The sequence below is a fragment of the Lycorma delicatula genome, chromosome 9 (genome assembly GCF_047948215.1).
Source record: "Lycorma delicatula isolate Av1 chromosome 9, ASM4794821v1, whole genome shotgun sequence".
Classification (NCBI taxonomy): domain Eukaryota; kingdom Metazoa; phylum Arthropoda; class Insecta; order Hemiptera; family Fulgoridae; genus Lycorma; species Lycorma delicatula.
In genome coordinates, this window is record NC_134463.1 from 59,946,740 (window position 1) to 59,960,446 (window position 13,707).

The following is a 13,707-nucleotide window of genomic DNA, read 5'->3' on the forward strand; positions in this document are numbered from 1 at the left end:
GTAACAAAATGATCTAGGAAAGGTATTAATGTCTGTATAAAAATGCCCCCTCCATATTTTGAATATTTCAAATTTTCTGGAGAATCCCTCTTGATGGTCTAACAATAATCGGCCAGCGTATTAGTATTCCATTTGCCTTGATACCTCTTTTCCATAGCTAAAATCTCCTGATGAAAGTGTTTCCCGTGCTCATCCCTCACTGCGCCAAGGTTTTCCGGGAAAGAAATCTAGGTGCGATAAAGGAAGTGTACTTTAAGGACATATTACAACCCAAATTTTTATAAGATGTTATAAGACCGTATAAGGTAATTTTCCGCCTTTCGATCTTTCAAAAAACTCTGAGTAACATTTTTTAATGTTTGCCAAGCTGCTTTCTCCAGTGGATTCAATAGTTCCTCTAACTTTTTATCATAAATTATTAATCGTATTTGTTGACCCACAAATATTCCTTCTTTAATTTTTGCATTATTAATTTTACGAAATTTCTGTTTTAAGTACGTGAAACCAGGAGTATTGCCCATGGCCTTGACGAAATTCTTCATTAATCCTAGTTTGAGACGTATAGTAGGTAGATACTCATTTTTAGGATTACACCATGGGTCATGTTTCACATCTTTCAGTTCAGGAATGAGTGATTCGCGTTTAGGCCATTCCTTTCTAATGGAATGGTTTTTCTGTTCCTACTATTCCATTCACACAAAAAACAACAGTACTTTGTGTAACCAAGCTGCAGACCAAAAATAAGTGCAATTACCTTCAAATCATCAAACATATTCCATTCATACACTGCATATTGAAGTTTTTCTAATGTAAATTTAAATTTTCATGTGTTTCTTTTATACTAGCAGACTGAGCCACAGGTACTGATGGGAATTTATTGCCATAAGAGAAGGAATGTCATTACAAAATACTAAGTCGTTTTCTTCAGAAAAATAGTTTTTAAATTAATACGATTACGATAAGTATATATCTTTGTATTCTTTTGAAGAAGATTCCATCCTTTTAGCCGGGAAGCAAGCATTACAGACTGTTTTTTGGGTAACTTTAAATCTAGTATGAGATCGTTAAAATTTTCTTGAGTCAGTAAATGAAGCTCAGATGAACTACTTTGTTCAAAAGTTGTATCACCAGAATCTGTTCCTTTTTCTTCCTTACTTCCATCAGACTGAGTTCTGTTCATCTAATGTCACATGTTCTGAAAGGCTTTGGTATGGGCAATTCTTCGCAGCATGGAACTGGTCTCATTGCAAATTGCAAGTTAGGGTACACCATTGTATGTTTTAATTTTGACGTAATCCGTTTAACGTTTGTTAAGCAGAAATAACAGTCAGAAGAGTGATCTTTGGGTTGCCTCCAAATCATAGGGATAGCAAATGGCATGTGGCGTGTGCCATTTTTTTATGCAGTGAGAACACGATGAACAATAGACAATGGAGCCCAGGCCCTTGTTGGGTCCCCGGCTTTACACCCAAAATAAAATTCATAACACTTTCTTACTAATGGAATAAAGTTTCGCCTTTGGGACTTGAGCGTCAATTCACCACATACATAACAAAACTTGTTAGGATGACTTAAACAAACTCTAGACATTTTGTAACTAACGTTTAATTAAAAGAAATAAAGTTGTAAATATGTAATACACAATAATTCAGACACACAAAGTACTCGCAATGACGTGTTTACTAGTTCACTACTATCTCACAACTGACATCGTTCTGATGAATCTGTGCTACACTAGATCAGGTTTGTACATGTGTATACAGGTCTGAACCTCAGAACGGTATAACTTATAATCATAAAATCTGGTATTGAAACTAGCACATTATAGAGTGATTCTATTATGTCTATTGAACAAAATTCGAATGATATTAAACGGATGTTATATTTTGAAAACGTTAAAGACTTTGTGTGGATTTTACTCTTTGACATTTGTCATGTTATCAAAATAACAATATCATCTGAAATAAATGATTTCCGTGGCGGAGTGGTAGGGTCTAGGCTTTTCATCCTGAGATCCTGGGTTCGAATCCAGGTCAGGTATGGCATTTTTGATACGCTACAAAATTCCATACCCATATCCCACGGACGATAAGCTTCAAGCTTATATGGCGAAATCCTTAAAAAAAAATAAAAATTTAGAGAAACCTAAATGGGAGATTTGCTTATCTAGTGAACGGTAAATCAAGAGTCTAACTCGATTTTAAATAAAACTAAAACTTTAATAAAAGTAATTACAAAACAATAATAATAATAATAAGAATAACACTAAAATGACTAGATAACACTTTTTCATTTATTTAAATTACAACATTTTGAAGTCGGCACCAAATTAAACATTTAAGTGTTTGTCGTGTTTTTTTGTTGGCGTGAACTTCAAAAAGTAAAAATTTAACGATTCGAAGTATTGTTTTTTTTTTTTTTTTTACTAAGTAAATCTTTTGAAGTCGATATTAATTGTTAGTTTTTTTTAGTTTTTATTGAATCGAGGTTAATTAAAATAAAAATATCATATTTGAAAGAAAAACTGCATAAAATAAACAGTAAATAAATTCATAAATGTAGATACATAAGGAAGGCCAATGGTGTTTTTTTTTTTCACTGTTTAACTGGTCTTTGACCCGACGTGGCAGTTGTCAATTGTGTTCTGTTCTTATTAATTAGCCAATACTTTTATTTTTTTCTACAGAAATGACAATATTAACATAACAATGTTAAGCACTTCTCAATACAAAGTTCCTTGTTCTTATATATTTTGGTTCAACCAAGATATACGTTAACTCGTTTATTTTTAGGTGTATTTTTCATTTATGTTCTTTTATTTTTTCTTATAATGTTAATTTGTTTATTACATGAAATCATAATTATTTTTTAAAGCATTTTCGCTGTATAAAAATACAAATAGGTCTATAATTTATGTATAAATTTATTATGAAAATTTACTTTTATTTTTTACATATAGAGAAAAGAATTTCTTTAATTATTAATTTATTGATAAATTAAATAAGGACAGAATTCTTACGTAAAATTTATTATTTTTTTAATTACAAACTGATAGTAGTGATGTAAATATCTCGCTTTATAATTGTAAATAAATAACACACTTGATTATAATAGGGGAATGAGATTCGTTTTATCAATAAAGTCTTGCTTCATAAATTTTCACCATTCTTTGTTTTTTTTTTACTTTTTTTTTTAGCAGTTTTTCTACAGTTTTAACTTCTATTCTTACTGTTGATTTTCTATTTAGGTCAGTAAAATCAGTGAAAAATAATTAATTTGTCATGAGCCGTTTGTTGCTTGACTGGTTTTATGCATTTACTCCATTCCTATCTAACACTAATCTTTTATTGTAATATATTTATTTTATTATCATAAATTGTTTATCCCATTTATTATCCGTTTTATTTATTCTTATCATTATAAACCATTTTCGTAAAGAAAAATAGTAAGTTTGTTAGATTTTCTTTCTTTTTTCTTCATTCATTTATAAATTAAATGGAAATTTCGATTAAGTATTATATCTATTCTTTCACCATTCCTTTCTTTACGTTAACATATATAGGTAAAGAGTGATTAAAAAAAAATGTATTCACGCTTTGAACTGTCATAGAAAATTTATTTTCTTCCCTGCCTGGTTAAATTTCTGGGAACAGTAAGGCTACAGACCTATTTGAAAAGTATACTTTCTGATGAAACTGAAAGTTCCAAATAGTAGTTAAACTAAATGTTTAAAATGGTGGCCTTCAGCATAGATACATTTCTTAATACGAGTCACGACTGATTCCGTATCTCGCACCAATGTGTCCAGTGGGATTTCTATACACACCACTTGAATCCCATCCCTAATTGTGTCTAGGTTACGTGGTTTCTTAACAATATAATAACAATGTATACGTTATAATACCAATTGAGACCTTCATACTGACATGACGGAGTACGTTAACTTTATACCTTTGACAGTCAATTGTTATATTTATATATTTTATAAAATTCAATTTAATACAATTAATGATATGTGAAATAAATAATTGTAATGTATAACACATCATTGTTCCTGGAGATTGATTAAAAATCCGAAAGCACTCGAACATTACTATTAGAGATTGTTGGTAAGTTGAAACTATTATATAAATAATTTATTATTTATATATACCTATATTTTCACATTCCTTGGTTAAGATTTAAATTTATTACTCGTTTAGGATTTTTTTTGTTACATCTGAATGTACGTTACTTGAATTTTAATATTAATGAATAATAATGAAGTAAACTTTTTTTTCAAGTCTTTTAATAGTAAAGTAATTTTTACTGAACATGTTATATTATATTTTTTATTTTTATTTCAGTGGTCTTCTGCCAGCACAAAGACAAGTGGCTATGATTGCAGAAATGATCCATTCAGCATCATTAATACACGACGATGTTATCGATCAATCAGATTTCCGTCGGGGGAAACCCTCGGTTAACGTTGTATGGAATCATAAAAAGGTAGGAATACCTTTTATAGTTGTATTAAATAATATATTTATATTTTCATTAGCATTTGATTTACTGTCTACTAGAACATTAGTTTGGTATTTAATGATGACTCATATCCTGTCTATGTAAATTTTTTCTTCTTTAAACCTTTTTTAGTTTTTCGTACTTCCGTTTCGTCCTTACAGTTACAATTTCTTTGAATAGTTTTTTGTAATATATTCTCGTATTAACTATAATAATTATTTATCGGAATGATAATCTTAATCTTGATAGAATACTGCTCGTAAATTTTAATTTATTGTAGAAGAATATAAATTAATTAATAAATGTTTTTATTTATTTTCTTTACTTTCATAATAAAAATTTTTCTTTAATAAAATAAGACTCGTCATTCAGAAAGTATATATGAAGAAATAACTGTATAAGATCATAAACAGATAAATTTGTGTTTGTACGATTTGTTAATGTTATTACAATGTTACAAACAAACTTAACGATTTCTGAAAGAACGAAAGTTTTTTTAAAAAGTCACCTAAATTTATTTTAATACATTTTATATATATCTTAGAAGTGTTTTTGTAAATTATTTTAAAAATTCTCTTACTGTCTTAAAGCAGAATACAAAAACCATTTTTTTGAAGTAGAAAAAAAATTTAAATAACTTTTTGGTTATACCGTTTGCTCCAGTATTTTTATTTAAATACGAAAATCTTTCAATAATTAGAAACAAATGAGAACAGGGGTAAACTAATTAATTGAATAAACTGAAAATGTCTGACGTTTAAGTTGGTACCATTGACATAGAAAATTTCAGCTGTTCAAAAAAGAACTTCAATTATTATCATTATAATCTTATTTTTTTTTAATTCATAATATCGACCCGCTTGTAACGTGTACAATGGAAGATCAGCGTGCTGTGATGAATTTCTTATTTTATAAAAGTGTAAAACTGGCCGAAATTCAATCACACATGTTAAAAATAATTTGATAAAAAGTGTATTAACCTTAGAAATTTTTGTTACTGGATCGAACAGTTTAAATCAGACAGAACAAGTGGTCATCTGTCGAAAAAAATAGTGGTCCTCGATTTTCATCGTAACAAAAGACCGGTGAAAGTTTCGACTTAACCCTTTGCAAAATCCAATCGTACTATCCAATCTTATTCACAAGGAGAGACGTATCAAAATTTGGAAATTTGTTTTCCGAGTATCGGCACTCTCCATTCCATAATCCATGATAGTCCAACCAAATTACAATTTAAAAAAAAAATTGTTACTGATTTGTACAAGTGGAAATGGTAAAGGGGATTATAATAAAAGTAAAGAAAATAAATGCGTGAGCGGAGGTGGTGGAGGGGTTATTTGGGGGGTTGAAAAAAGAATGTCAATACAGAAGTTGTAGATAATGCAAAAGTCTACAACTTTTGTAGAAGTCACCGTTACGTTCCCCACTTTTAGTCGTTTGGAGCTGCTACCTAGCGAGAGCTAGACCTTCCCGGCAAGCTCTGATCATACGATGTTTTACGTCATGATGCCGCAAGGATCGGTCATGATCGTTTTAAGTAACCTGTATTCATTCGGCGCCCGAATCCTGCAAAGAGCCGTATTTTTCATTTCGTCCGAATGGACAATTACTGTTACTAGTAGTATACTTGATAATGTTAAATCTAGTTATGTTAGCATTTATTATTGTCATGTTAGTTATTATGTCAAGAGTAACGACATATTAAACATAACTATTCAAAGGCAACAAGGAGTTGTTTCATTTCCTCATCATCAAATACAGTCCATACTCGGTTTAAAATCTACCAGTCACTTTTTAACATAACCTCAAAATTTCCGATAAGAATATCAAAAATCATCTTTTTTAATTTTTAATTTCCGCAAAAATAATTTAATTTTTACAAAACTTGGTGAAAGTATACCTTTCTGTGCCTTAAATAACCACAAATTTTTTTGACATCAACTTTCTTCGGAAATCGCAATAATACCATTTTTCACCTCTTCTCAACTCCCCAACTCAACCCTCGCTCACTTATTTACTATTTTTTACTTTTATTATAGGCCCCTTTACCATTTCCATTTATAAAACTCCAGGTAACAATTTTTCCCTCTAAAAGTGTTATTTCGATCGGTTTAATAAGCTGGATTACCGTAAAATGTGTTCGAGGTGTGGTGGTCGACTCAAAATAAATCATAAAGACATCGAATTCACATATGTATGGAACTTAAACAGCGGCTTTTAGTGAAAGGTTTTATAAATCGCATAATAACTCGTGATGAAATTTAAATCCATTTTATAGTCGGAATCGAAACGTCAGAGTATTCGTATTTTAAATCTTCTCTTTCCTAGTACCTGTTCTTCCTCTCTAATATTTTAGTTTTAATTCCTTTTTTCTTTCCTAATATTTTACTTAATTCGTGGCAAAGATTCATCTTTTCTTTCAAATATCAATTCTTTTCGCTAGAATGTTTCTTTTTCTTGGACGCAAACCCTCTTTATTCCAGTAAATATTATTGAAGTTAAAATTTACATACAATATTTTATTTAAAACGCTTACTAGTCTTTTTTTCACGTGTTCATTAAATAAAACTATTCAATTTTTATTATTAGCATTTTGATTTCAAATTTATAAAAAAAATTTAATTACTTTAAGTTTTTTAATCTGTACTCAGTAAATTCTATTTATTTTAATTCTAAGATATTTTTGAGAGTTCAAATCTTATCTATGTATTTACTAAAAAATTAAATTACTGCTCAATAATAATCTGTTGTTTTTATTTTGCTTTATTTTTGTAAGAGGTGGTTTTTTATTTCAGAATATTTTAACGTTATTAAAATAAAAACATTAATATTTTATTTGGATATCTTTTCTTTATCATTCCGACCATTAGGGAAGATGTTTCCATAGTTTTGACTTCTTTTTCTTTTCCCAAAAGGTTTTCATTCTTTTGCTTTGTTGTCACCTTTCTTCCGTCCATCTATTCAGGTTTATACCCTTCTTGTTCTTTTTCTCTGGAGATGTAGATTCTCAAATCACTTTTCTAAATTTATCTCTGTCTTTAACTAGATTCGTAGAAGTGTTTATTGTTTTTAGATCTGTTTCTATTTCTTTAAACCATTTGATCGTCGTGGTTCTGTTTATGTAGGAAGTAAATATTTGTTTTGTCAGTCTTTGTTTGTTCATTCTGCATAAAGATCTGTAAAATTGTAATTTTCTTTTCCGGATTAAGTCCCTTATTTTTTTTTTTTGTGTTTTGTTAATTTATTTTTCATTTTTCAATTTATAAATTCCATCTTCATATTTTGGTCCATAATTTTTTTTTAAACTTCTTTTTTCTATTTTTGCTATTTCTTGTTCTGAAAAAATGTAGACATTCTGCCCCATTAGTGTTTCTGGTAGGATTATATTTGTAGTCAATATTTGTAGTCTCAATTTGTAGTTATATTACAGGGATTTTTTATTGTAAATATTCTTCGTGAGATGATAGGCAGTTTCCATTTTAGGCAATTTCATAAGAAAACTACCTATTGTAATGGGTACCATGATTCGACTTCCGGAAAAATTTTGACATATCTTCGCGTTTCACATGCCCCAGATCCCAAAACCACAGTAAGCTCAAAAGTTTATATATATATTTCTCTTTCTTGCGAACACAATAACTTTCACTTTCAAATTGTTCCGTAAAAATAACTCGTCCCAATATTTCAGTCGAGTTTGTTAACGGCCAAAATCGGCCCATGGGGGTGGAAATGGAGCGAGGACTTTTTCGAAAAAAAAATTTGCTATAACTTTCTTATTAAGTAAAATATCGAATTCGTTTAAAGTTCCTACTATTCTTTGGATAAGAGCCTAAAACTTATCTAAATAAAGTTTTTTGATATCACCAACCATAGGCCCAGGGGGTGCAAAAAACGGGGTTTTGAAAATAAAAAAATTCATACCTCCCTTAATAGGCACAGTATCGAATCGAGTTAAAATGGTCGTTGGTCTTCTAAACATTACCTAAAACTTTTGTCCGAAACAATTTTTGATATGATCAACCCTTACGGCAAGGAATGACCAAAATGTTGCTGGAATTGTAAGAAGATGGGACTTGCCATATTTTTTCGCATGCAACCGTTGTCGTATTGAGTCTTTTTAAATCTTTATATCTTATTTATAAATATAAATCTATTTTAAATCTTATCGTATTTAAATCTTTTTTATCCCCTACTTAGCACCGGTGAAATCTACCTCCGCCTTCCGGCGTGCCGAAAGGAATTTTTCCGTGCTCTATTCTTTTTCACATTTTTTCGTTTATATTCGATGTTGTGATTTCTCTTAAACATTTAAAGTTTTGAACTCTACTTATTTATTCGGACATGATTAAAGAATCCAATTTTTATTTTAAATTAAGCAAAATTAAAGTAACTTTTTTTTCTTAACGATAAATCAAATATTTCATTTCATATAAAAATTATAAATGTCCCCTCGAAAGAGCTACAAGTTAGTTCGTAAGTATAATAATTGCAATTTTGGATAAATCAGAAAAATTTAAAAAGTATATTGAAATTATTTTTAAATATAATTTGGCTTATTCCAAAATATAGAATACCAGAGAAATTATCTCTAGTTCATGTCTGAAAACTAGCCACAAAATCTTCTACTTCATCTTAGTCACGGCATAGGCATCTCCGCCTGTTTCGGTACTTATAACCTCAATTCACCCTATAGTCACTCCTTCATTCCAAGACAAGTTTTCGGTCATTATATCCCATATGTCATTTTATATCCGATGCCACAGTACGTAGATACTTACTGTATTTACGTAAAAGCAAAAAAAAAAGTTACACTTATTATTACAGTATTGGTTTAAAACTGTGGACCCCCCCCCCCCACTCTTCTAGTTGAGCTGATAGAGAGATTTTAACCTCAAAAAATTTTACTATAGCAAATAAATTATTGGAATGGATTCGGAAAAATATGTAGAATAAAATTGTGCTCCAGCGAACATTAACGATTAATTATCTAATCTGTTTATTAAGAAATTAAGGAAAAATGTTTAGTTTTTCGTCAATAGCAGCTTACTTTTAGTCGCATGTAAAAATAAAAAACACCAATACATAGCTGAAGAAATTTCGTATGAAAAACCTCCGGGTACGTCTTTCAACAAGCACCAAAATCAGGCTATAGCTATCATTCATAGGTAGCATACTCCAGGACGCTCAATAAATAAACTTCCATAACTCTGTTTCTATTAAAAACAAATAAACGATTCAAAAAGGTACGGATTTATAAGACCCAACGCTATAAATCAGTGAAATTTTCCAATTATTTTTAATTTCTAGTCGCTCGTTAATCCGGATCTGCTGGGAAGATTTCAAAGTTCTTGATAAAACGCATGTAACAATAAACATATTCCAAAAAATGAAAATGTCTGTATAGCATTCTGTTCTTGGGCTTATTCCTACTCATTCCATAAGGGATCTCTATATCTTATTTAATTGTTTATTTATTAAAATTTGAAAAGTCAATTTTTTTTAGAAAAAGCGTGTTTCGGTACCTTGGCTAACGCTCAAAACCGATCGTTTTTAATTCCATATTTTCAAATATAAAAATATTTTAATTGTTATTTGTAAAGTAAAACATGTACCTTAAGATGACATAGATGGGTTTTCAAAAACTTTAATTTTTCAGTCAGTTTCAGGAACTAATTGTTAGTATAATTCGTAAACACGTGAAAATGACGGTATAAACAAATTGTTATAAAAAAATTAATTTTCACAGATATTTTTATGCAACTTTGTAGATTTTTGTAAAAATAAGTCATTTATCAATACTTAACCTTAGATTTGATTAATTTTGCAAATTTTGCTGTTAGTGGAAAAAAACGTGTTTTTTTTTTTAAATATCTATTTTTTTCGTCAATATTTTGTTTCTGTTTAATCTTATGGAAAAATCAATACTACCAGTAGAAAGCTAAGACAGTTTTGCATAAAAAAAACTCCGGAACACTTGTTTTTTTACTAGCGAAATTAAGAAATTATGGATTATTTTGTCTGTTAGTTCACTGTATACGAGAAGCTACCCAGTTTCCAAGATTCTCTACCATAATACAGTTTTGCTGCTTATTGTAAAATTCGCTAGCGTCCTTAGTTTTGCTCGTAGATAAAAGTATTCGGGAGGTATTTTATGCAAAATGTACTCAGCTATATATTGGTGTTTTTTTTTTGTTTTTTTTTTTACATAGGATTAAAAATAAAGCCGCTATTGGAGAAAAACCAAAGTTTTTCCTTAATTTGTTAATTAACACATTAAATAGTTAATTGGTCGTGTCCGCTAGGGCACACTTTATTCTACACACTTTTCCGAACCCATTATCGAAATAATATCCGCCTTGGTGTAGTATCTCGGTTAGGCTAATTACTCTATGTATTTACCGCTGGTTCAAATAATAAATAAATGTAGACATTTATCACTTCGTAATTAGGTATGATCCTTTAATATTTGACCGAATAATACAAGATTATTATCTATAAGTGTATATAAATGTTTTTAACGATTCCATAAATGATATATTGTTAAAGAATATATATATTATATTATATTTTGTACGTTTCTACGTTGAGTCCATGAATATTTATAGAAGAAGGCCGGAAGACGACTGCTTGAATGGAATGGAATGGAATGCAAAGTTGGCGGGAGTTTCACAAATTCTCCCTACAAATCGCAGAACCTGGACAGTGTCCCTTGCTGCTGGATGATTCTAGAATCGGGCGTGTTTAAGGGTTTATTTTTAATGATGGGTCTAAATGTTAAATTTTCTGTTATTTTATATTTTAGATTTTAAGGACGGATTTAATAGCATTCCAATCCGTTGTTTACCAGCGTTATCGAACCCATTTTATGGTCCGACCGCGAGAGGCTAGGCTTTTGAAACCTGTCCTCCCGACAGGTTTCCCCCTTCAGACCGTCCACTGAAGTCCTTTCGGTGCTAACGCTTTTTAGGCTAGCAGGAATACGCCACAACTGGGCACTAACTGCTTGAATGTAGTGCGGAGCCGGCTTATATAGTGTGTACGGAGCCGCTGAATCGTCAGGAGCCGAATGCTTCCGAAAAAAGCTGTTGAACTGTACGGAGCCGCTGAATCGTCAGGAGCCGAATGCTTCCGAAAAAAGCTGTTGAACTGTACGGAGCCGCTGAATCATAAGCATCGAGTCTGAACACCCATTCCAATAATTTATTTGCTGTAATGAATTCTTTTTATAAAGGTCTTTTTGAGTCTATCTTGACTCAGCTAATCGTTTACAGTAACACATTGTTTTTTAATATTAATATGCTTTTACTGAGTTACTAAGCGTATGTTTTTTAATTAATAAAACTACTAATTTACATCATACAGTTTCAAATCAGATTATAATTTGAAATTTTTGAAAAATTGATAGATAACCGAATACGAATCTATAATATTAATTCATATGTTTAGTTTTAACATGCACATTATTAACGTTCTATAAAAATGAAACGGATTTAAAAATTTACATATGACATTATTGTAAATTATTGATGATAATAATATATGTATATATTCTTCGTTCGAGAAGCAATGCAACGGAAGTTGTATCTTAATTGTTATTCGAAGGTCATTTTTAAATACTTTGGCTACTGTTGTTTGCGTGTTTCGTTCAAATCATAGAGATGAATGAATGTATTGTGTACTTGTTTGTCGCTAATTTGAGAGTTCTTGAGATCAATTGTAGTAGTCGGTAATTTTAACATATATATATATATATATATATATATATATATTGAATTGTTTTTTCTCTCTATTTTTTCAAGGTTACTAATAATGCCTATAAGTAAATTTATTTTATCATGGATAGGTGAAATAACTAACTTCCTTCTATATCTATTGTTTTAATAATCTGTATTGTTTCTTTTTCTTTTCTTTTTAACTTTTTTAATAAGTGTCGTTCGTTTTTAATGAAATTGTGTAGTGTATACCTTTTTTGTGTAGTATTTATCTAACGATAACAGTACAACCTGCGTCTAAGCTGTTGTCCTGTAGTTGTTGCTGATACAAGACAGACGTCCGTCCGTTTCACTCGCTCCTATATACTACACTGCTTTCTAAAAACATTTCATTGCTTGTATTTGAACATCACTTTATAGTCGATATATTTTATAAATTAATTATAACATAGATATTATGTTCTTAATTAAACCGTATAAGAAAATTGTTTGTTTCATTTTGAAAAATCAATTAGGCCTGCTTATTATCAATTAAAACATAAATAAAAATTTATAATCAATAATGTTTTAAGCATTCATTCTTAAAAATACTCAACTATTTTGGAATTTATTTTATACTACTACACAATTACGCAATTTGCATACAATTTATAAATTATTTTCTAGTTTTGAATAGAAAGTGACTGATTGATTCATCTTAATTACGTTTCGTATATATTTAATTATTTTTCGTGGCAGAATATCTGGCAGTTAATTCAGTTTGACTCGTTACATGAATACCAAGTTGCTTGGGCAAAAATTCTTATGTACAGTATATTATTACTGTTATTGTTTTACGCAATGGATAATACATCTTATTGGTATTCAATTAATTAATTAAAAAATATAACTCGCTTTAATAGCTAGTATTAAGCGGATAGAACTTAACCACTAATAATAATTAATCTCTTTTTTTTAGCATCATAATAACATTAATATAAAAAAAAGAAAAATATATATAAGAGACGACGTATCAAACCATCTTCATAAAAGATTGAACAGTATTGATTCATTATTCCCTCTGGTACAATACAAATAATAATAATTTTAATTCTCCATGGTGGAGTGGAAACCTCTTAGCCTTTCTTCCGGAGGTCCTGGGTTCGAATCCCGGTCAGGTGTGGCAGTTTTCATACGCTAAAAATTTCCATTCTCATAGGACAAAATGACCAAAGTCGATATCCCGTCATCTAAATAAATAAAAAATGTGTTACTGTAGCTTAAAATTGTTTTATAAACGTTATATATGATTACTATTCATCAAATAATTTGAGTTTATTATGTATTTTAAATGATATTCATCGCAAATTTAACACCATTGTAGAATAAACATTTATGATATGTTAAATCATACTATTCACACGCTTTAAAATTTCATTTCTCACGTACAAAGATTCTCTGTAAGCTTGTGTGGTTAACCAATTCATAAAAAAAAAATTCCAGTTATGATACA

The 13,707-nt window shown here is 29.7% G+C and overlaps 1 protein-coding gene across 1 annotated transcript in view; it reads left to right on the forward strand.

Moving 5' to 3' along the window:
• Positions 1-13,707, forward strand: part of qless (decaprenyl diphosphate synthase subunit 1 qless) — a 456,058-nt gene that overhangs the window by 341,626 nt on the left and 100,725 nt on the right. Inside the window, exon 4 of the mRNA XM_075374783.1 lies at positions 4,347-4,488. Within this exon, the coding sequence (XP_075230898.1) occupies positions 4,347-4,488 (142 nt within the window). The remainder of the gene's footprint in view (positions 1-4,346; positions 4,489-13,707) is intronic.